Here is a 24,656-nt window from a genome sequence, read left to right as displayed (position 1 = left end):
ATACTGAACTGGCCATTCACAGAAGAAATCTGAATAGCCTGTAAGTATACACAAAGGTGTTCAATGCCATTAACAATTATGGAAATATAAATTAAATCACACTAGTTAGATAAGCCAAGAAAGGTCTGCTAAAACCAAGTGTTGGGGAGAATGTGGACAAATGACAACTCTTTATAAGGCTGATGGAAATTAATGCTGGAACCACCACTCTGGAGAGCAAGTGGACAATACCTGGTAAAGCCGGAGATATACACCCTGTGATCTGGCAATTCTGTATCTGGGCTATAGTCTAGGGAGCCTGGTTCACACTGGAAAACAACTCAACGTTAGTGTGTGGGAGGATGGATCCACAAACTGGTACCTTCATTTCATGATTCTATTCTGCAGTTAAAAATGCATTATATCTCAATGTAAATAAATCTATAAAAGACAATAAGTGAAAAAAAGTTTTGGAAATATGTATAGCATGAGATGTATGCAACTGTAACAATATTACATAGTGTTTACATATAGGTACACATGTCATACAAATGTAAAGACAGCATGGGAAAGATTCACATGAACTACAGGTTAATAGAGAACAGAGAGGGAGTAGAGTGGGATTAGAGATGGGCACGAAAGGGGCTTCAATCCCACCTGCAAACTTCTTTAAAAAAAACTGGTAATATTAACACATTATCTTTTTTTTTTTCAGGTCTGAGTGTGGGATCACGGTATTTCATTATGTTAATTCTGAAATTTTTGTTTATTTGAACTACTTCATTAAACATAAAATTGTATCTTGTTACACAGCTATAAAATAGTATTTAAAACCCTTGCATCATGAGACATCTATAAGGATAAATCCTAAACTACTGTTTCTAGAATAAGAAAGATTCTCCTAACACAATTTTAAGGCTTCAAAAGCACTTTGTGTTCTTTAATCTGTGGTTGAACCCAACATTTGAGTCAAAAGACTCCAGAAGGCGTCAGAAGCAGTGGTTGTAAGATGTTTCTACATCAGTACCATAATTTGTCTTGCATCACTTTTTATTGCTTATCATGTGCCAGGCACTGCATAAGTGCTTTACACATTAATTCATTTAATCTTCCCTACAACTCTACGAGGTAGGTAGGTTATTTCCATTTTACAAATTATTTCCATTGTACATTTGAGGAATGAGGAAGTTAACTCGCCCAGCTAGTAAATGGTGAACCCAGGCAGTCTGGCTCCAAAACCTAGGCACTAGACTAAAGCATTTGTGGTCAGCTGGGTGAATTGATCTTGTGTCCCCTCCTGTGAAAATCCATCCCGGTCTTTTTTCCATCCAGTTACCTATTTTATTTCATTAATCACCCATAACATTCTCTCTTACATTCTTATAATCTCCACTCTTCCTTCCTTAAGCATGAAATATGTGAACAAGGGGGAAAAGACCAAATGAATGGTTTGGAGATGAAGACTTAAGAGCTGAAGTTATCTATCTACGGCCAATGAAATGTTATACTTGGTTCACTTCTGGGTGTATTCCAATGGTATTATACATTCATTTGGTGGAATAGCTGTGTGATCTTTCAAATATTGGATATACATTTCACGTTGAAAATATGCTAAAGAGGTTGGTAATACTTAGTGTCAACAACATACAGTTTTTGAAGTTATGTGTTAGCAATTTTCCTAAGCACTAGATTAAGAGACAGTATAATGCAAAGAATAGCTTGCATTTATAAAATATTTTAAACATATGGCTTTAATTAATTGCCCAGTGTTCAAAAAATAAACTGAAGCCTGACTGAGTGTATAATTTTAATATTTGAAAAATTGCATCCAGAAATTAATTTAACACAATACAGATTTGTACAAAAAAGGAAGGACGTAAAATCTTCTAATCATACAGACAATAATATGACTAGGCAAAGATTTTAAAAAAGGACAGGACATTTAAAAAATACTGATAAATACTATGTAATGCTTTAATTTACTGTGGCAGATACAAAAATCAAGAATTAATCAACAGATTACATATGTAAAAAAGTAACTACATGAGTTTTCTAGCTTTTTAAATTAAAAAAAGGTAACAGTAGTGGTTTTTATTTTTTAAATGAGGTATTATTACACTGTAAACCAAAAACAGAGCATAAATAAATAAAGGCAATGTGCAATTTAGTGATACATCATTATAAATTTCAACTTAACAACAGATAACAAAAATTCTCTAGTTATTTATGGACTTCGTCATTTAAAAATTTGGCTTGCTTGTGTGGACTTCTTATTTAAAAGTGACACAGCAATCGATATACAAGCACATCATTAAACATGCAGACCAAGCCAACACAATTTTTCCATGAGTCATCTCTACCAAATAAAAACTGTTTATATTTTATTTAAAACACTTAAATCTGGTTTCTTATACGTGTTTCTTTTGTGCTTATAAGTGGTAACCTACATTAAAAAGCTGATTTTCTAGTTCAAGCAGTGTAAGAGAGAAGCAGTTTTATTTGCATATGGATTTAAAACAGAGCAAAATGAAACACAACCAGGATGCCTTTAACTCTCTTACTTAGGCTTTCCAAGATTTTTAAGAAGAAATACCCTTGAAATAATATACCCAAATGGAAAAGCAGAATCACTTCCATCTCAAAGAGAACAGTAAACAAAGTAACCCCTTTTTCTCAAAGATTTGTGGGTTGGATTCAGAACTGTTGGAGAATAAGCTGATTAGTTCCTCCACCCTGGAAGAATTCTGCTGGTTGGGTGCAGGAAGCATAGCAAGAAAATAGCCTAGCCCAGAAAGATTTTGGGGAAAGAATTATTTGCACATGAACCATATGCTGGTACTAACTGCTGGTTTCATTATTATTGCAAATATAACTTCAGAGTTTTCTGAAGGAAAGCTGTCAAAGTATGGTAGAGAAGTCTTCGTTTGGCAATATTTGTTACATGCTAATAAAACTGCTTCATTTGCTGTAAATAAAAAACATTTACTGTCTGACTTAAAATGCGGTTTCTTTTTACATACTACTTTATTAGAAACTCTTAAAAAAAAGGGTACTTCGAATTTACTATATTCAGAATCCAGTGAAAAACAAACATTTTGGCCAAAACGTTGAATTTTATTTGTATATTAAGCTATATCATTTTGACACAAATGTTATTATTGTATTCACTTTTGTCAAATACTTTAACCTACCTTTTTCAAAAATTAGTGTTTTGGTACAACTGGTGATCAAAAAATGTAGATATAAGTCTTGTACATCATTCAAAAAATTTATAAAAGCAGTTATATTCTTTTGTGCTTGTAACTGACATACTTCATCAATGATTATTTAGGTCTGATTTCTTTTCTAATATCTTGAGCCTTAAGAAGAAATGATCATTATACAAATATTACAGAGTACACAAGTAACTAGTTTACTGCCAATGTGCATGCAGACTAACACTTAAAAGAATATAACCTTGAATCCAATTAGTCTGAAAATACTCTTGTACAATCATCTTTGATTTGTAAAAGCTGTGTACACATCTAAAACCCTGAATTTACTTTGTAAAAATAAATCTTTAACAATAAATGGCACTATCAAAATCCCATTATTCTCAGGCTATTATGTAGTTATTTACATGCTTTTCAGCAACAGCTGAGAAGAATCTTAAAGGTCCCAAGCCAGTATATCAAAAAACCCTGTAAACTGCATTTGCAATGATACTGTGTTGTATACCGCTATATGAAAATATGGCTACATGCCTTATGTTAAAGATAATGTAGCTGTTTGCTTTGCTACTATGTGCTAGCAGGGCTAGCAGTGTACAATCTGCCACTGGGTTCAATTATACCATAAATTCATTCTTCACTGTACTTTGCTTTCCCAGTGGAATGCCTGTGACAAACTATTTGTGGAGAATGATAAAGTGCTATAAAAAAGAGGAACTGGACCATACCTCTCTCTGCCATGTGGATTTTTCCTCACTCAAGCAATTTCTGTGTTTTTAGAAAATTATGCCTTTGCTGAACATACTTCATATTTGATTTTTTAAAAACTTAATATTTTAAAGTTGATAAGCTTTGTGAAAGTGTTTTGAGACAGAAACATGAAAAGGCTAAAGGCACAGTAAGAGGGAAGTGAATGCTACATATAAAAGATTATATTTCAAGTCTTCTAGGTTACTCAAGTCCAAAACCTTCTGAATTTGAAATTCCAATGATTAATTTCTGTTTCAGGTCTTTTTTGCTTTTGTAGGGGGGAAGGCAAAGTTGATTGAAGCAGGTATGGGCCACAGGTAACCTAGGGAAAAAAATTTTAAAAAAACCTAAGTCTTAACACACACACAAAATGACTGCTATGCAACTTTTAAAAATACCAGGACACACACATTCAAATCTATTTCACTCTGTTAAGAGATGACTCATCCATTCCTTCACTGAACAGATATTTACTGAGTACTTCATTATATATCAGACACCACTCTAGACACTAAGGCTAGGTTACAGACAAGACAACCAATGTTACCACTTTCATGAAACTCATTTAAGAAGCATTTTGTTGGAGTCAGACAGATATGAATTTGAATTCTGCTTTCCCCACTCACTAGCTGTAGGGTCTTGTTTGAGTTGCATAATATCTCCAAATCACAGTTTCCTCATTAACATGACAGGGTAAACCATCCAATTAGGCCATTTAATAACCTAATCAGGTTGTTTAATAACCAGGAGTTCCCAACCCCAGGGCAAGAGATGGGTATGGTTGTCGGTGGCCTGTTAGGAACTGGGCCGCACAGCAGGAAGTGAGTGGCAGGCGAGCATTTACTGCCTGAGCTCTGCCTCTTATCAGATCAGTGGCAGTATTAGATTATCATAGGAACAAGAACCCGATTGTGAACTGCACATGCAAAGAATCTAGGTTGCATGCTCCTTATGAGAAGCTAATGCCTGATGACCCGAGGTGGAACAGTTTCATCCAAAGCCACCATCACCTCCCACTCTCCCCACTCCCCCCTGGTTCTGTGGGAAAACTGTCTTCCACAAAACCAATCCCTGATGCCAAAAGGGTTGAGGACTGATGGTTAAAAAGATTAAAAGAGTGGTATACACAAAATATCTGGCAGCCGAGGAGTAGATAATATAATGAATGATATATATTCTGGTTTTAGTATTAAAAAGTAATTAAAAAATAGCATTTTGAGGACGCTAGATGTCCCTTGATGCACATGTAAAAATTATCTTCTGAATCCTTTTGGTCATCTCCCCAACCCACTATCTGATAATGTTGTTATCATCATTTAGAATTCTTATAGCTATCTTAAGACTCTTTCCTTCAGTCTTATGAACTTCACAACATCAGAACAGCTGTCAGAGAAATCAGTGAATAAAAATTTGAATATACTACAGAAAAGAAAAACATTTTTAAAGAAGTTTGTAAGATTTAAAACTAAATTTTGAGAGCCCCCTGTATTAAAAGACTTAAAACTATTAGAATCAGCATTTACTCAGTGTTTGGTCTATGATAATCACTGTGCTGAGTGCATTTACATGCACTGTTTCCTTTAATTTCAGCCTCAAAGCAACCTAAAAGTGGTTCTCATTTTACTGGTGAGGAAAAATAGACATGTAAATATACGAGTAAGCTGTTCAGGGATACAGAGCTGGTAAAGATGTAGGCCCACTATTCAAACCCAGATCAGTCTGACTTAAAACACCAGTGTTGTTAATATATAAGATTTAACATTCTCAATTTTTTATGCATCAGACATACATTTGTATGAATTAAAAATATCACCAAATAACAAAGCAAAGAAAAAAATGAAAATGCCAACTCAGTTTTTTAATATAATTTTTTCTAAAGTGCTCTGCTGTTTACAAGGTCCTAAGCTACACAACAACTTATTTTTATGCCAGTGTCTCATGCATCCATTCAATAACATTTCGCGAGTTATTTAAAACATTGGTTTTCTCTTCATTCTGTTAAGGCTGAGCTTTCCAAGTTTATTTAATACTCATCTACCTAGATACAAGGTCTCTTAAAACTGAAAGAAAACAATGTCAAGATTCTACTGGAAGAATATCTTATGAAAATGTTCATTGAAGAAAAAATGTGTCCAGGATTTTCTTAATCCATCAGTGGCTTCAATAACATGTATTTGATAAGGTGCAGGACCAAATTATGTATATCTTTTAAGCCTGACTCTTTGGATGATTTGCAAAGGAAGCTGCTTAAGGACAACCAGAGATGGGAAAGGATGTAATTTGAAATTTGCTTTGCAATCTTGGCCATTCTACATTACACTCTGTACTAAATAATCAGGATAACCACAAAATATTGCCAAGGGTTCATGCCCTTTTAGAGGAAAAAAGCATTCAGAATACAATTAATGACTGAAGATTATTTACTCCATGGACTTCATTCTAAGAGGCACTGGTTTTCAGTTCCTGTGTTAGTTTGCCTAGGATGGAGCCTCTAGCTTCATCCATGTTGCTGCAAAGGACATGATCTTGTTTTTGTTTTTGTTTTTGCTTTTTTTTAATGGCTGCATAGTATTCCATGGTACATATGCACCACATTTTCTTTATCCAGTCTTTGCTATTGTGAATAGTGCTGCAATGAACAATGAACATATGCATGCATGTGTCTTTATGACAGAATAATTGATATTCCTTTGGGCACATACCCAATAATGGCATTGCTGGGTTGAATGATAGTTCTGTTTTAAGTTATTTAAGAAACCTCCAAACTGCTTTCCACAATGGCTAAAATAATTTACATTCCCACCAGCAGTGTATAAGCATTCCCTTTTCTCTGCAACCTTGTCAGCATCTACTATTTTTTGACTTTTTAACATAACAATAGCCATTCTGACCGCTGTGAGATGGTATCTCATTGTGGTTTTGATTTGCATTTGTCTTATGATTAGTAATGTTGAGCATGTTTTCATATGCTTATTGACTGCATGTTGTCTTCCTCTGAAAAGTGTCTGTCCATGTCCTTTGCCCACTTTTTAATGGAATTACCATTCTTATTTAACAAAAATCTAGTGAATCTTCAATGGTGGACCTTATAAGATCAGTGAAAACTCCTCTTTCGGCTGAAGTGTTGTCCTTGTCTTTTGAGGCATACCATTATTGTGTCAAATTGAAATGTTGTATGTCTTTGATGGTCAGCTTTATTTAATACATGTGAGATTACACTGGGAAACTAGAGTTGTTCTAGATTCATGTTGAAGCCATGTTAGCTCACATATTCTTGAAACAATAATAATTATTGGGAAAGTTTACAAGTAATGTCACCTTGTATTAAAAAAGATTGCTCAGATTACTCTTTTAAAATTGGAAATGATTTTAATATAAAATATTCTGAAAAATTAACTTCTGTTAAGCAAATAAATCTATAATCTAAAAAATTTCTCTTGAATTTTTTCATTTTAGGACTCTAATTGTAAATTTTGTTTAGAAATTTCTTAATTATATATGTAAATATTTATTTTGTATTTTAAATATGATATTGATGATGACATAAATACTATTCAAGAAATAGCCATTGGGCACTTGCCATGTGTGACTATGTGGAGAATATAAATATGTATAAGGCGGGGGGGTGGAGCAAGATGGCCGAATAGGAACAGCTCCAGTCTCCAGCTCCCAGCGCGAGCGACACAGAAGACAGGTGATTTCTGCATTTTCAACTGAGGTACTGGGTTCATCTCACTAGGGAGTGCCAGACAATGGGTGCTGGTCAGCTGCTGCAGCCCAACCAGCGAGAGCTGAAGCAGGGCAAGGCATCGCCTCACCTGGGAAGCGCAAGGGGGAAGGGAATCCCTTTTCCTAGCCAGGGGAACTGAGACACACAACACCTGGAAAATCAGGTAACTCCCACCCCAATACTGCACTTTACCAAGGGTCTTAGCAAACGGGCACACCAGGAGATTATATCCCACACCTGGCCGGGAGGGTCCCACGCCCATGGAGCCTCCCTCATTGCTAGCACAGCAGTCTGCAATCTAATGGCAAGGCAGCAGCGAGGCTGGGGGAGGGGCGCCCGCCATTGCTGAGGCTTAAGTAGGTAAACAAAGCTGCTGGGAAGCTCGAACTGGGTGGAGCTCACAGCAGCTCAAGGAAACCTGCCTGTCTCTGTAGACTCCACCTCTGGGGACAGGGCACAGCTAAACAACAACAACAACAACAACAACAACAACAACAACAACAAAAGCAGCAGAAACCTCTGCAGATGCAAACGACTCTGTCTGACAGCTTTGAAGAGAGCAGTGGATCTTCCAACACAGAGGCTGAGATCTGAGAACGGACAGACTGCCTGCTCAAGTTGGTCCCTGACCCCTGAGTAGCCTAACTGGGAGACATCCCCCATTAGGGGCAGAACGACACCCCACACCTCATACAGTGGGGTACACCCCTGAGAGGAAGCTTCCAAAGCAAGAATCAGACAGGTGCACTCACTGTTCAGCAATATTCTATCTTCTGCAGCCTCTGCTGCTGATACCCAGGCAAACAGGGTCTGGAGTGGACCTCAAGCAATCTCCAACAGACCTACAGCTGAGGGTCCTGACTGTTAGAAGGAAAACTAACAAACAGGAAGGACACCCACACCAAAACCCCATCAGTACATCACCATCATCAAAGACCAGAGGCAGATAAAACCACAAAGATGAGGAAAAAGCAGGGCAGAAAAGCTGGAAATTCAAAAAATAAGAACACTTCTCCCCCTGCAAAGGAACGCAGCTCATCGCCAGCAACGGATCAAAGCTGGACGAAGAATGACTTTGACGAGATGAGAGAAGAAGGCTCCAGTCCATCAAACTTATCAGAGCTAAAGGAGGAATTATGTACCCAGCGCAAAGAAACTAAAAATCTCGAAAAGAGTGGAAGAATTGATAACTAGAATAATTAATGCAGAGAAGGCCATAAACGAACTGACAGAGATGAAAACCATGACACGAGAAATACGTGACAAATGCACAAGCTTCAGTAACCGACTCAATCAACTGGAAGAAAGAGTATCAGGGATTGAGGATCAAATGAATGAAATGAAGCGAGAAGAGAAATCTAAAGAAAAAAGAAGAAAAAGAAATGAACAAAGCCTGCAAGAAGTATGAGATTATGTAAAAAAACCAAATCTATGTCTGATTGGGGTGCCTGAAAGTGAGGGGGAAAATGGAACCAAGTTGGAAAACACTCTTCAGGATATCATCCAGGAGAACTTCCCCAACCTAGTAGGGCAGGCCAACATTCAAATTCAGGAAATACAGAGAACGCCACAAAGATACTCCTCGAGAAGAGCAACTCCAAGACACATAATTGCCAGATTCAGCAAAGTTGAAATGAAGGAAAAAATCTTAAGGGCAGCCAGAGAGAAAGGTCGGGTTACCCACAAAGGGAAGGCCATCAGACTAACAGCAGATCTCTTGGCAGAAACTCTACAAGCCAGAAGAGATTGGGGGCCAATATTCAACATTCTTAAAGAATAAGAATTTTAAACCCAGAATTTCATATCCAGCCAAACTAAGTTTCATAAGTGAAGGAGAAATAAAATCCTTTACAGATAAGCAAATGCTTAGAGATTTTGTCACCACTAGGCCTGCCTTACAAGAGACCCTGAAGGAAGCACTAAACATGGAAAGGAACAACCGGTACCAGCCATTGCAAAAACATGCCAAAATGTAAAGACCATCGAGGCTAGGAAGAAACTGCATCAACTAATGAGCAAAATAACCAGTTAATATCATAATGGCAGGATCAAGTTCACATTAACAATATTAACCTTAAATGTAAATGGACTAAATGTGCCAATTAAAAGACACAGACTGGCAAACTGGATAGAGTCAAGACCCATCAGTTTGCTGTATTCAGGAGACCCATCTCACATGCAGAGACATACATAGGCTCAAAATAAAGGGATGGAGGAAGATCTATCAAGCAAATGGAGAACAAAAAAAAGCAGGGGTTGCAATACTAGTCTCTGATAAAACAGACTTTAAACCATCAAAGATCAAAAGAGACAAAGAAGGCCATTACATAATGGTAAAGGGATCAATTCAACAAGAAAAGCTAACTATTCTAAATATATATGCACCCAATACAGGAGCACCCAGATTCATAAAGCAAGTCCTTAGAGACTTACAAAGAGACTTAGACTCCCATACAATAATAATGGGAGACTTCAACACCCCACTGTCCACATTAGACAGATCAACGAGACAGAAAGTTAACAAGGATATCCAGGAATTGAACTCATCTCTGCAGCAAGCAGACCTAATTGCCATCTACAGAACTCTCCACCCAAAATCAACAGAATATACATTCTTCTCAGCACCACATCACACTTATACCAAAATTGACTACATAATTGGAAGTAAAGCACTCCTCAGCAAATGTACAAGAACAGAAATTATAACAAATTGTCTCTCAGACCACAGTGCAATCAAACTAGAACTCAGGACTAAGAAACTCAATCAAAACTGCTCAACTACATGGAAACGGAATAACCTGCTCCTGAATGACTACTGGGTACATAACGAAATGAAGGCAGAAATAAAGATGTTCTTTGAAACCAATGAGAACAAAGATACAACATACCAGAATCTCTGGGACACATTTAAAGCAGTGTGTAGAGGGAAATTTATAGCACTAAATGCCCACAAGAGAAAGCTGGAAAGATGTAAAATTGACACTCTAACATCACAATTAAAAGAACTAGAGAAGCAAGAGCAAACACATTCAAAAGCTAGCAGAAGGCAAGAAATAACTAAGATCAGAGCAGAACTGAAGGAGATAGAGACACAAAAAACCCTCCAAAAAAATCAATGAATCCAGGTGTTGGTTTTTTGAAAAGATCAACAAAATTGATAGACCGCTAGCAAGACTAATAAAGAAGAAAAGAGAGAAGAATCAAATAGACGCAATAAAAAATGATAAAGGGGATATCACCACCGACCCCACAGAAATACAAACTACCATCAGAGAATACTATAAACACCTCTACGCAAATAAACTAGAAAATCTAGAAGAAATGGATAATTTCCTGGACACTTACACTCTCCCAAGACTAAACCAGGAAGAAGCTGAATCCCTGAATAGACCAATAGCAGGCTCTGAAATTGAGGCAATAATTAATAGCCTACCAACCAGATGGATTCACAGCTGAATTCTACCAGAGGTACAAGGAGGAGCTGGTACCATTCCTTCTGAAACTATTCCAATCAATAGAAAAAGAGGGAATCCTCCCTAACTCATTTTATGAGGCCAACATCATCCTGATACCAAAGCCTGGCAGAGACACAACAAAAAAAGAGAATTTTAGACCAATATCCCTGATGAACATCGACACAAAAATCCTCAATAAAATACTGGCAAACTGGATCAATAAAATACTGGCAAACCGGATCCAGCAGCACATCAAAAAGCTTATCTACCATGATCAAGTGGGCTTCATCTCTGGGATGCAAGGCTGGTTCAACATATGCAAATCAATAAACGTAATCCAGCATATAAACAGAACCAAAGACAAAAACCACATGATTATCTCAATAGATGCAGAAAAGGCCTTTGACAAAATTCAACAGCCCTTCATGCTAAAAACGCTCAATAAATTCGGTATTGATGGAATGTATCTCAAAATAATAAGAGCTATTTATGACAAACCCACAGCCAATATCATACTGAATGGGCAAAAACTGGAAACACTGTCTTTGAAAACTGGCACAAGACAGGGATGCCCTCTCTCACCACTCCTATTCAACATAGTGTTGGAAGTTCTGGCTAGGGCAATTAGGCAAGAGAAAGAAATCAAGGGTATTCAGTTAGGAAAAGAAGAAGTCAAATTGTTCCTGTTTGCAGATGACATGATTGTATATTTAGAAAACCCCATCATGTCAGCCCCAAATCTCCTTAAGCTGATAAGAAACTTCAGCAAAGTCTCAGGATACAAAATCAATGTGCAAAAATCACAGGCATTCTTATACACCAGTAACAGACAAAGAGAGAGCCAAATCATGAATGAACTTCCATTCACAATTGCTTCAAAGAGAATAAAATACCTAGGAATCCAACTTACAAGGGATGTAAAGGACCTCTTCAAGGAGAACTACAAACCACTGCTCAGTGAAATAAAAGAGGACACAAACAAATGGAAGAACATACCATGCTCATGGATAGGAAGAATCAATATCGTGAAAATGGCCATACTGCCCAAGGTAATTTATAGATTCAATGCCATCCCCATCAAGCTACCAATGAGTTTCTTCACAGAATTGGAAAAAACTGCTTTAAAGTTCATATGGAACCAAAAAAGAGCCCGCATTGCCAAGACAATCCTAAGTCAAAAGAACAAAGCTGGAGGCATCACGCTACCTGACTTCAAACTATACTACAAGGCTACAGTAACCAAAACAGCATGGTACTGGTACCAAAACGGAGATATAGACCAATGGAACAGAACAGAGTCCTCAGAAATAATACCACACATCTACAGCCATCTGATCTTTGACAAACCTGAGAAAAACAAGAAATGGGGAAAGGATTCCCTATTTAATAAATGGTGCTGGGAAAATTGGCTAGCCATAAGTAGAAAGCTGAAACTGGATCCTTTCCTTACTCCTTATACGAAAACTAATTCAAGATGGATTAGAGACTTAAATGTTAGACCTAATACCATAAAAACCTTAGAAGAAAACCTAGGTAATACCATTCAGGACATAGGCATGGGCAAGGACTTCATGTCTAAAACACCAAAAGCAACGGCAACAAAAGCCAAAATTGACAAATGGGATCTAATTAAACTAAACAGCTTCTGCACAGCAAAAGAAACTACCATCATAGTGAACAGGCAACCTACAGAATGGGAGAAAATTTTTGCAATCTACTCATCTGACAAAGGGCTAATATCCAGAACCTACAAAGAACTCAAACAAATTTACAAGAAAAAGACAACCCCATCAAAAAGTGGGCAAAGGATATGAACAGGCACTTCTCAAAAGAAGACATGCATACAGCCAACAGACACATGAAAAAATGCTCATCACTGGCCATCAGAGAAATGCAAATCAAAACCACAATGAGATACCATCTCACACCAGTTAGAATGGCAATCATTAAAAAGTCAGGAAACAACAGGTGCTGGAGAGGATGTGGAGAAATAGGAACACTTTTACACTGTTGGTGGGACTGTAAACTAGTTCAACCATTATGGAAAATAGTATGGTGATTTCTCAAGGATCTAGAACTAGAAGTACCATATGACCCAGCCATCCCATTACTGGGTATATAGCCAAAGGATTATAAATCATGCTGCTATAAAGGCACATGCACACGTATGTTTATTGTGGCACTATTCACAATAGCAAAGACTTGGAATCAACCCAAATGTCCATCAGTGACAGACTGGATTAAGAAAACGTGGCACATATACACCATGGAATACTATGTAGCCATAAAAAAGGATGAGTTTGTGTCCTTTGTAGGGACATGGATGCAGCTGGAAACCATCATTCTCAGCAAACTATTGCAAGAACAGGAAACCAAACACCGCATGTTCTCACTCATAGGTGGGAAGTGAACAATGAGATCACTTGGACTCGGGAAGGGGAACATCACACACTGGGGCCTATCATGGGGAGGCGGGAGGGGGGAAGGATTGCATTGGGAGTTATACCTGATGTAAATGACGAGTTGATGGGTGCTGATGAGTTGATGGGTGCAGCACACCAACAGGGCACAAGTATACATATGTAACAAACCTGCACGTTATGCACATGTACCCTAGAACTTAAAGTATAATAATAATAAATAAAACAAAGAAACAAACAAACAAAAAACAAATATGTATAAGGCATAACCTCTGCCTTGAAGAACGAAATGACTCAGATATGAAGTGCAATATGATAACTAGCACATAACTTCTACAAGATATTTGAAAAACTCACTGAATCATAATGACTTTTGGCTTTACAGAGGAAGTCAACATTAAACTGTGTCTTTAATAGTTGAAGCTGGCACATGTCACATGTAAAGGGAACAACTTGAAAGCATGGAGAAAGGCATAAAACGTATCTAACGAATCAGCAGAACAGGCTGTTGACTAAAGCATGGGAAGAAATGAAAACTGGTAGGTAGCCTGGGTAGAAGACTAGAGCTTTATTTTACAGTCTCTAGATTCTAGAACTTAAATGGGCAACAAAGTTATTTCCCAGGGAAATATCATGATCTAAATAGTGTTAAAGCACATGAGTTTAATAGGATAAAATAAGCTAGTAATGAGATAAAAAGTAACTTTACCAGGGTGGGGGCAGTGGAAAGGCAAAGAACAGATTCCAGCTTTAAAATGAAAGGAAGAACTAAGAGCACTCAGGGAATGTTCAATGTATGGGGCAAGAGAAAAAAAGGATTATAACCAAAGTATGTCTATTCAAGTTAGCTTTACAAATTATAAGTTATTTGGAAACAGGAGTAAGTTGATAAGCATTAATGCATTAACACTGCTAAAAATAATTTAAATCCATCATCACCATCACTTCATATACAAAAAGCATGAGATTAAAAAAAAGAAGAGGATTAGTATTAGAGGTACTTCTGGTACTATTTATAGTATCCTCCGACCCCCTAGAAAAGAAAGAAAACTACGCAAACTAGATATCCCAACTTAGTGATTTTCCTAAAAATAGAAAACACATTTCACATTTAAATAAAAATGAACATTAGACAATATACTACTACAAAGTAACTAGGTTCTAAAAGAGACTACAAAGCACTTATATCACCTAGAAAAGTAAAAAGTTGTTAGAAATGAATTATTAGTTAGTATGTCTCAAAAACTAGTAAGAGAACTTTTAATCAAAATCTCTTACAGTTCAAGGCCATGAAGATTTTTCTATGAAAATAACTTCAAACGGAGTAAATCTCCTGATTCCAAATGTATTATTATTAGCAGTATTAGCAGTAACCTTTAGATTTAAAATAAAATTAGATCCAGAAATTTACCAATTAGTAGAAGTTTCATTCTTTGAGATTTTAAAGTTCAAATCAGCCATTCCTCCTACAGGTACTCTGTCACTCCCTGTAGTAAAATGTAGCAACTTCTTTTGAAGATCAAGAGGAAATCCAAGCACGACATCCCAAAAGTATCTAGAGAATACCAAAGGAAATTAACATCAAATGTCTTGACAAAAATCCTACAATAAAGTAATATAAAGGAAGCTCTGAGGAAAGGGCTTTCCTTAAGAATATATAATATCCTGAATTTCTGTAAAATTAAGGAATGGTGAGCTTCTATATATGTATTAGACTTTTGACTAACATTATAAAATAATATTTTTATAAAAGTATGTAAGTTCAGCAGTGGATAGTACAGGAACCATTTTTCTCCTGTATAACTTTCAAATCTTATTTTTCAACATAGTGCTATTAAACTGTTATATAAGGACAGCATCCATGAAATTCTAGGCCCAAAGTCATTTTTTTTAAAAGTAAAATCTCTACACTTTTGTAGAAACTTGTTTATAGAATTTTCTACCAAAGGGAGTGATTTTATATTAAAATTCTCATAGACTTTCCAGAGGTAAAATAAGACTGTGGGCTCTCTAATATTTGGACTAACTTAATTGATTCACAGATTGTAAGTTATGCAAATAAATGAATCACACTGTCTGCTGTTCCCTCTCCACATCCCCACTATCAGAAGTATAAAGAGCTCACTTTATAGTTAAGTCCGTTTTTGCATAGCCATCATACTGAGTACTTCTCTGCAGAGCATGCATATCCAGGTCAGGACTTCCACAGACCAAAATTTCAACCTCTTCTGGACGAAGCAGCTGCCAACAATTATTTATCAAAAACAATAATAAAAGAGTGATGGTTTTAAATGAAATTGGAACTATTTTCACTGGGTCAAATCACAAAAGTCATGATTTCTCATAGTAAATCAAACCATTTTTGTTGAAGAAAAATCTTCTCTGGGTATATTTTTCCTACCAAGGCAAGATATTTTTTGCTTCTGAAGTTTATAGATATTGTAAAATAGTAATTAGCAGTTTGCCAGAAAAACAAGCAAATGACTTTGCACAAATCCAAATTACTCTTCTCCAACCCAGCATGAAGCTTCAACATCTACTGATCCGCCTAATATCCCATATCTATTACTCTTCTCCAAAACCCAGCATGAAGCTCCAACATCTACTGATCCACCTAATATCCCATATCCTAATATCTCCTTCCAATATCCCATAACACCTCCTTTGTGCACTGTAGAGTTTGCGTACTTGGTTATAGTCTGTCTTGTGTCTCTTGTTTTTTTCAACTTTCAGGTGGGTTAGTCTACCACCTATAGAGATTAAAGCTCTAAAAATAGAGACCATGCTATGCTAATTAATTCTTATTTTCCCCCTGTCCACTCCCACAATTACCAGAGTGTCATAAACAAAACTTAACTAGAGCTCAATAAAGTGTTTCTCTTTCAAAGGTATTTTTGACAACAAACATATAACAAAGGTTTCTCTAAAACAAGCTGGCAATAATGTAAGCCACTTGCTTTTGCCCCAAAACAACTTCTATAGTCTGTTTCTCTCCCCCATGAAAAATAATTCAAATGAAAGACCTTACTCCAATCCCTCATAAGAAAACTAAGGGAGATACAAATGGCATGTTGAAGTGTGTGCTGGGTAGCTGGGGTGACTGAAAGGTATCCTATGATACTTCTGACATGGTATTCTAAATAGTAGCTGACCCATAATCACATGGCTAAGACAAGTCAGACCAAACTGAGTCCAACATAACTCTGGAGGTAAACTACTTGCTAAGGGTAAAAGGCAACCAGAGTTGCTCAGGGAGCCCTGAGGTAGCAGGAAGCAGCTATACATATGTTCCTTAATCATTAAGAAGTTGTAGCTTTTGCCCTGGAGCTACACGTTAACTGCATTGTGTGCTTTGTCCTTCAGTATTAAGATCCTGAGTCCATGGATCCCTTCATCCACTCTACTTGGAGAAAGTTTGTAAAGTTCTAAAAGACTTAGTAGAAGGGGAAAGAAAATGAACTGACTGGGGTGTTTTTCCCCTCTAAAGAATGAAGGCTGAAATGAGAGAATTATTTTTGTTTTTAGTTCTACTTTTAAAAAGTAGAAAATGTTTTCTACTGTTAAAGCTTATCTACTAAAATATTTATTATTTGTTAACATGATAGTATTATAAAACCTAACTGAAAGCTTGATTTAAAGTTGTAAACTCACCATTAGGGCATTTGAAGCACACACACTATGAAATCCATAATAAAATGCAGCAAACTGCTTATAGATGGATTTGTTCAGAAGGAAGTCAGTATAAAGCTGTACATATTCTGAAAAGCAATTTTACATCTCTTAAATCGTAAAAGTAAATGGCAAATACTAATTCATTTTAATTAAAAATGGTATTAACTTACCTTTCCTATTTTGATTGGTAACTGAAATTTTATCACCACCGGGCTTTAAATTATAGGACTTGATTATTCCAAATTCTTCTTGAAAAACCTGATGGGAGATGCCATCACACATATTAATATGGCTGATATAATAACATACTTTGGTGAACAGGTTTGTAAAATTTAAAAAGAACAGTTTTTCCCCCTTCCTTCTAAACACATAAACTATAAAAGGCTAAGCTCTTGTAATATTTGTATTAAGAACGAAGGATCATAAAATAATTATGGGGTTAAAAAAATAGTGCCTTAACTTAACCCTGCCTAATACAGTTAAATACTTTAATGAAGTCCACAAAACTGTGTGGCCATCTAGATAATATGCGGGTCCCTGGAGCTCTGCAGATCGCTGTAATTTCCATTTCCCAAATATTGTAAAAGGAGTGGAAATGAGAGAGTTTTGGTCTGACTCATTAGTTTCTACTCCTAACTTCTATGTTGAAGTTACAGGATAGGCTTATTTTTAGAAACTAAAAAGCTCTGAGAAAGTAACCAACTCAAGGGGATATGTAATTGCCTAGAGAGTATCCTGAACCCTTAGTGAATTAAGCACTTTCATTGACTGCTCATCTACACATGTCTACTTTATCAGGTTAAGGTCCTTTAAGATAGAGGATTGTATGTATTGGTTAATCCTTGTTCATCTTTTTTTTTTTTTTTTTTTTTTTTTTGAGACAGAGTCTTGCTCTGTCGCCCAGGCTGGGGTGCAGTGGCCGGATCTCAGCTCACTGCAAGCTCCACCTCCCGGGTTTACGCCATTCTCCTGCCTCAGCCTCCTGAGTAGCTGGGACTACAGGCGCCCGCCACCTCGCCCGGCTAGTTTTTTGTATTTTTTTTTTTTTTAGTAGAGATGGGGTTTCACCGTGTTAGCCAGGATGGTCTCGGTCTCCTGACCTCGTGATCCACCCGTCTCGGCCTCCCAAAGTGCTGGGATTACAGGCTTGAGCCACCGCGCCCGGCCAATCCTTGTTCATCTTTTCTAACAGTGGGTATTTAATAACAAATTGTGCTGTTCATATATGAAATATATGATTAACAGATAACTATTTGCCCTTAATAGTACCTGAAATGTTGAATAGAAATCTTCTTCAACATTGCCTTCGTGTGATAAGAGTTCACTTAATCCATGGGCCAACTCCTATAAAAAGAAATCTGTTAATGACTTTTTCAATCAAATAGCATTAGCTAGGATAATTAAGTGGCTTTCCTATAGCTCATGCATATGTATATAAAGATCATATTTGACATGTATTTTCCAGGGCACAAAATGCTTAATGATTTCTACCATCCAGAAGCTTATCATTATAGGTCACAGATGGGGAAAATATCCAGTTCAAACTACAGGGGCATAACTCTGGGGTCTATTCTTAAGCAGCAAGCTAAGCATACCTCTAATGTAGTGTCCGTCATAATTCACTGCTATCTGCTACATTACTGTTTATGAATTTGTAGTATTTCTCACTTTCAATTTATATTCCTATGAAAATCTGCTGTGTTAGGATTCATATTTTAAATATAAAACATACAATTCATTCATGTGCATGCATGAATATATAATTCATTCATATGCATGCATGAATATACAGTTCATGCATGTACAGTGCCCTCCCCTCCCAAGAAAAAGTTAAGTACACTGAACGAAACATTTTCTGGTTGGCCGGGCACAGTGGCTCATGCCTGTAATCCCGGCACTTTGGGATGCCGATGTGGGCAGATGACAACGTCAGAAGTTCAAGACCAGCCTGGCCAACATGGTGAAACCCTCTCTCTACTAAAAAGACAAAAAAAAAAAAAAAAAAAAAAGCCACGTGTGGTGGCTCGCACCTGTAATCCCAGCTACTTGGGAGACTGAGGCAGGAGAACTGCTTGGACCTGGGAGGCGGAGGTTGCAGTGAGCTGAGATCATTCCACTGCACTCCAGCCTGGACAACAGAGCAAGACTCTGTCTTGGGGGGAAAAAAAAAGAAACATTTTCTGGCTGGGTGCAGTGGCTCATGCCTGTAATCCCAGCACTTTGGGAGGCTGAGGTAGGCGGATCACTGGAGGCCATGAGTTCAAGACCAGTCTGGCCAACATGGCAAAACCCCGTCTCTGCTAAAAAAAAAAAAAAAAAAAAAAAGAAAGAAAAAAAAATTAGCCGGGCATGGTGGCACGTGCCTAAAATCCCAGATACTCTGGAGGCTGAGGCATGGGAATCGCTTGAACCCAGGAGGCAGAGGTTGCAGTGAGCCAAGGTGGAGCCACTGCACTCCAGCCTGGGTGACAGAGTGAGACTCTGTCTCAAAAAAAAAGAAAGATTTTCTTACATTATATTATAACTGAAGTTATCCATAAATATTTAAAAATAGAAAAACCGACCCAATATTTCAAAATTTTCAATTTTTATGAAAAAATTAAAGTTTTATTTTAAATTATTAGAAAAAGGTAAATAACAGCATGATTAGAATGATTTTCTATATTTTACATAATACATTTTCTACTCCTTTAAAACCACAAATTTTCATACAAATCTAGGCTGGCATAGATTTGATATAATTGTCATCATTTAAAAATTATTAATAAAAACGATCCCATTGTTCACATAAAGAAACTAAACTGAAAGGTTAAATAACTGCAGGTTATTTAATGGTTAAATAACTGCTAGTAAGTGGCAGAGCCTGGATTTGAATTACTGTTGTAAAAGCTTAGGAGCACTGCAAAGTGGGTGACATGTCTCTCTAAGGAAAGAAAAAGCTAGTTGAAAAAAGGACATGAGTTATAAAGGTTGAAGGAAACCATATTTAAAAGTAAGAACAGCATTAGGAGGAGAGAGACTGTGCAGGTGGAAAAAAGATGATTTAGCATTAAAGGACGAGATATTAATAACTTTATACTTACAGGCATAATTTGACATAAGTCGTCAACGGTAACACTGCAGATGCCTACTGGTATATTTTGATCACTAGGAATGATGGGAGGGCTCAATAATTTCTTGTAACAGCAGGGAGGGAAACGAATATCCAAGGTGATGCTGTTATAAACAGCTAGTCCCATAAGCTATGCATACTAAATGTTAAGCATTAACATAAAATCCATGACAACAAATGAGTTCTGAATTATGCATCAGTCTATTTTTTGCATACTTCTTTCAGATTTAACACTGACTTTCTAATTAGTATCACATATTTCCTTTCCCCTCTTTCATTTATTTCCCCTTTATTTTACACAATATAATTCCTTGATTACAAAAAGTCATGTAAAAAGGAGTGGTTTAGTTGACAGTATTCAATGATTTCCCTAGAAAAGTTTATCTAAGATCACAACAGACAGCAACTTAAGACATGCCTGTAATTATTTAACAGAAAACATTTTCTAAATTTAAACAAAGATGTTGGCAATTTTATAAGCTGCAGCAACAGTTTATTCAGTAGAACTCACTGTAGAATACTGGTTTTGGAGATAGCCATTTTAGTTATTTTAAAATTAAAAACAGACTATGTGTGAAGAAAAGAGCTAAACTGAATAAACATATGGATATAAATGTGCTATTGATAAGCTAATAGGATAGGTAATTTCCAACAATAAAACTTGAAAGACTTATGTTACTTGGAGTTTCTCAGTGTCAAAGTTAAAAAGCTACAGATGTTATAAATTTTGCTCAGGATTATTTACTAGTTATATGGTGGAATGTAACTTATCCATTTATGGAAAGAGAGGTTTTAGATCAAATTTCATATTATTTCAACAGTCAATTATATAAAGTTATTAAGGAAGTAATTCATTTTATAGGCTCATAAGGAAATCTAAACATATGAGCTGGGTAAATTACTGAAAATAACTTTTAAAAATTGGAAGACCACCAAAATTTCAATTTGCTAAAGTGTAATGAAGGCTGATAATAAGGCCTTATACTTCAAAATAATTGTATTAGAAACACAATACTGTCAGAACTACTAGAACAATACATCTTTGGTCCTGAAATTTTAAAACTGGAGATATATATGAAACCAACTATATTTTCTCAATGTTCATACTTGTTATTATCTCAAATTTCAGTTCCCAACCCCTTACCTGACCACAATCCACTCTCATCTCACATTTCTCCTATATAGTATTACACTTTTTACAGCATCAATTTAGCTTTCTATAGGTTTTATATCTGTGTGTGATAAACACACATAATAATGACAGTAGCAATTATAATTTTTAGATTCAATTGTTTAGCTTGAAATATAGAATAGCTAAACATGCTTAATATGCTCTTTTGGGTAATGACTAAATAGAAACTAGTATCTATTGCAAAAAAATGAGCAATTTTATGATTTTATGTATAGTATCACTTAAAAATATAACTAAGCTATAATACTTTATTGTCAATATTAGAGTCAAAATATCATCCAAATCTAAATTGTGATATATGAATATAAAGCATGACAAACATTTATGTATGAAAATTTAAATAGCTCATAGTATAGTGACAAGCATCAATGATTAGGCCCTTCAATGAAGATGAAACATTCAACAAATGATTACTGCAGATACTAGAATATAAACAGGAGTCTCAGAATTGTTAAGTGTTATTCTCTATGGAATTTAGCACTTTGGACCTTCAGACATAACAATATATACAATTTTTCAAGTTGAGTTTACTATCTCAATGTGCAGTTTGTTCCCTACTACCCTTTCTTTAATTAATCTCGTCTCTCAATTTCCATATATATGCCTCATAATTTATTCCAACAGATGTAACAAAGACAGACGTTCAAAGATGGCTCTTCATTCATTTTCTGATGGTATTTTCCATAACTTTCAGTGTGCTTGCTGCTGCTCTCTACCAAGCCCAGCACAATTTAGCCTTTTTTATTCTCACCACACTCTCAGCTTATAATGTCCCAACACTCTCACCAGCCATATGTTAATCAAATGTAATTGTTCCATTTTTAAATCTCTATCCTCTCTGGGAGAAATACATTGTATATTTTCCTTCTCAGAACTCCTTAGTACTTACTGCCATATGGTCATTTGACTCTGAGAACAGATGAAGAATTTCCCCCCGCTTGTAAACCTTCTTATCTCCAGTGCTTGCTTATTTATTTACTCTTCCCTCCTTTCCTCCACAAACAATTATATTTCTTGGAATCTAAAAAGCTAATGTAGAAGGCATCTTGTCCAATCTCCTACCCAATGCAGAAATGCCCTCTACAATATACTACAATATACTACAATATACCTGATAGGAATCATAGGATTGCAAATGGACTTATAAAACTTTAAAAATACTACAAAATACTACTATATGCTTTAAATATTCCCATTCCATTCAATTTTTATGGATGCTCCCTTTATGTTTCAGGATTTGAAGACATATTAAAGAGTTAGATTTAATTCCCCCAATTTCAATTCAGTAAACTGAGGGAAATGAGCACAAAGTGAAAGAACAGAAAAAAATACTTCATTATAAATGGGAAATACTTTGATTTTTTTCTTAAAAAAGCCTTAAATTAGTGATAACTTCAATTATATGTGAAATAGGAAAGAACCATTTTTATTTTGAGATAAGGTTTTCAGAAAAATATCAAACTCATTTCTTTCAATTAAGTCTACTGACATATATTACACATAATGAAGATTACTGAAAATCTAACAGTACATTTGACAATAATATTTAATTTGATAAAATGGCTAAAGAAAACAGTTTTCTAAAATAGATAAAATCTTTAAAAATCTCTAATCTATTAGCACCTCCTAGTGGAAAGTTTAAAGGATACAATTCCAACCAATCGGAATTCAGAATAGTTATCACATTTAAAGCTGCTAAACCAATGGCAGTGTGAATCCTTGTGATATGTAAACATGCCTAAAAAAACACACAAATAATTTTATTATTAACATGATTGACTTAAAAAAATCAAACTGGTAAACATGTACATGACATCTCATCTATTAGAAGCTAACCAATTCAACAATAATTCTGTTACAAATCATCTTTCAAGTTAAAAATTTCAGATTATTTATGGGACTATATATTTGCAAATCTCAGCAAATATAAATATATATATTAAATATATACGGAGAACATTTTATTTTCCTGAACCAATGGTAGAAACAGGGTAAAAAGATACAAACTAAATTAATCAGATAACTTTATAAAAAGTATAGTTTCATAGATTATAAATTATGATCAAAATTAATTTTGAGGATATCTGGAGACTTCGATTTATCACTGTCATCCCTATTTTCCATCACATACACATATAGAAAAGAAAACTAAAGAATAAGGAAAACACTGAAAACTCTCCTTTGAAAAGTTTAACAGATAGTAAGGATTATACAGGTAGTTTCTGTAAAATAAAAAATTTCAAAGGCTTATTTTTTCTTAAAAAATTAATTCATGAATTTTTATTAAAATGACCCATTAATTAAAGAGGCTTTGAATGTTACTATACAGCAAACTATAGTTTTGTGTTTTAATTTCAAATGTTTTTTATTTCAATGACAAATTAAAATTTCATGCATTTGACTTATTCAGAAAAGATATGGATGTCTCCTCATAAATGTTTACTTTTAATCTTGATACATTTTGTGTAGGGTTCCCAGTAAGAGAATCAACTGATCATCAATTCAGTCAAACAAGTTTTTAAAATGTAAATAACAGTCCTTAATTATTCAACATTTATGACTGACAAAAAGTCTGTAAAATCATAGAATAGTTTAAAAATAAGGTTGACTACTTGACTCTAACAATTATGAAGAAACATGGTTTATGAAAATTAGATTACTTACCATAATCTGGATGAAAAATTTGGCGAATTAGAAGAAGGAACCATTCTTTAGTCAAACCACCCATATCCAAACCAGCTTCCCCTACAAATGTAACTTTTAACTTCTTTTTCAAGTCTGCTCTTTTCCGGGTTAGCTATTTGAAGATATTATACAGTAGAGGAGAACAAAGAGCAGTGAAAAGAGAATTAACATTTTTAATTCCGGGAAATGTGTTAGGCAGTCGTTAACTTATTTGCAATGCTACAAATCTCCATCCATCCATTTATCCATTAAATCTGCCAGACACTGTGTGAGCTAGGTGTTTACTATGTTTTATAGATCAGGAAACAGAATTAGAGAAGTCAGGTACTTTGCCCAAAGTACTGCCTCCTGGTATCTACTGCCTTCAAAGTTTTAATTTAGCACACTATAAGATAATTCATTTCTTTTAAAAAAAAACTCCCTTCAATGCTAAACTTTAAAAAATCATATGG

At 35.6% G+C, this 24,656-nt stretch overlaps 1 protein-coding gene across 6 annotated transcripts in view; it reads right to left on the bottom strand.

Annotated features, from left to right (window-relative positions):
* Positions 1-1,773: 1,773 nt before the first annotated feature.
* Positions 1,774-24,656, bottom strand: part of HECTD2 (HECT domain E3 ubiquitin protein ligase 2) — a 95,257-nt gene continuing 72,374 nt past the window's right edge. For 5 of the 6 annotated variants that reach the window (XM_015147680.3, XM_015147678.3, XM_077946750.1 and 2 more), the window contains 9 exons: positions 24,184-24,316; positions 23,169-23,257; positions 20,299-20,457; positions 18,485-18,559; positions 17,386-17,473; positions 17,195-17,301; positions 15,669-15,784; positions 14,955-15,098; positions 1,774-4,260 (listed from right to left, as the gene is read on the bottom strand). In XM_015147680.3, the coding sequence (XP_015003166.2) occupies positions 4,140-4,260; positions 14,955-15,098; positions 15,669-15,784; positions 17,195-17,301; positions 17,386-17,473; positions 18,485-18,559; positions 20,299-20,457; positions 23,169-23,257; positions 24,184-24,316 (1,032 nt within the window). In that variant the 3' untranslated portion in view covers positions 1,774-4,139. Of the gene's footprint in view, positions 4,261-13,629; positions 13,743-14,954; positions 15,099-15,668; positions 15,785-17,194; positions 17,302-17,385; positions 17,474-18,484; positions 18,560-20,298; positions 20,458-23,168; positions 23,258-24,183; positions 24,317-24,656 lie in introns of all 6 variants that reach the window. The other variant, XM_077946749.1, reaches the window with a different exon arrangement.

The sequence above is a fragment of the Macaca mulatta genome, chromosome 9, assembly GCF_049350105.2.
Source record: "Macaca mulatta isolate MMU2019108-1 chromosome 9, T2T-MMU8v2.0, whole genome shotgun sequence".
Classification (NCBI taxonomy): domain Eukaryota; kingdom Metazoa; phylum Chordata; class Mammalia; order Primates; family Cercopithecidae; genus Macaca; species Macaca mulatta.
The sequence above is the reverse complement of the archived record's forward strand: the minus strand, read 5'-3'. Positions and strand labels throughout refer to the sequence as shown.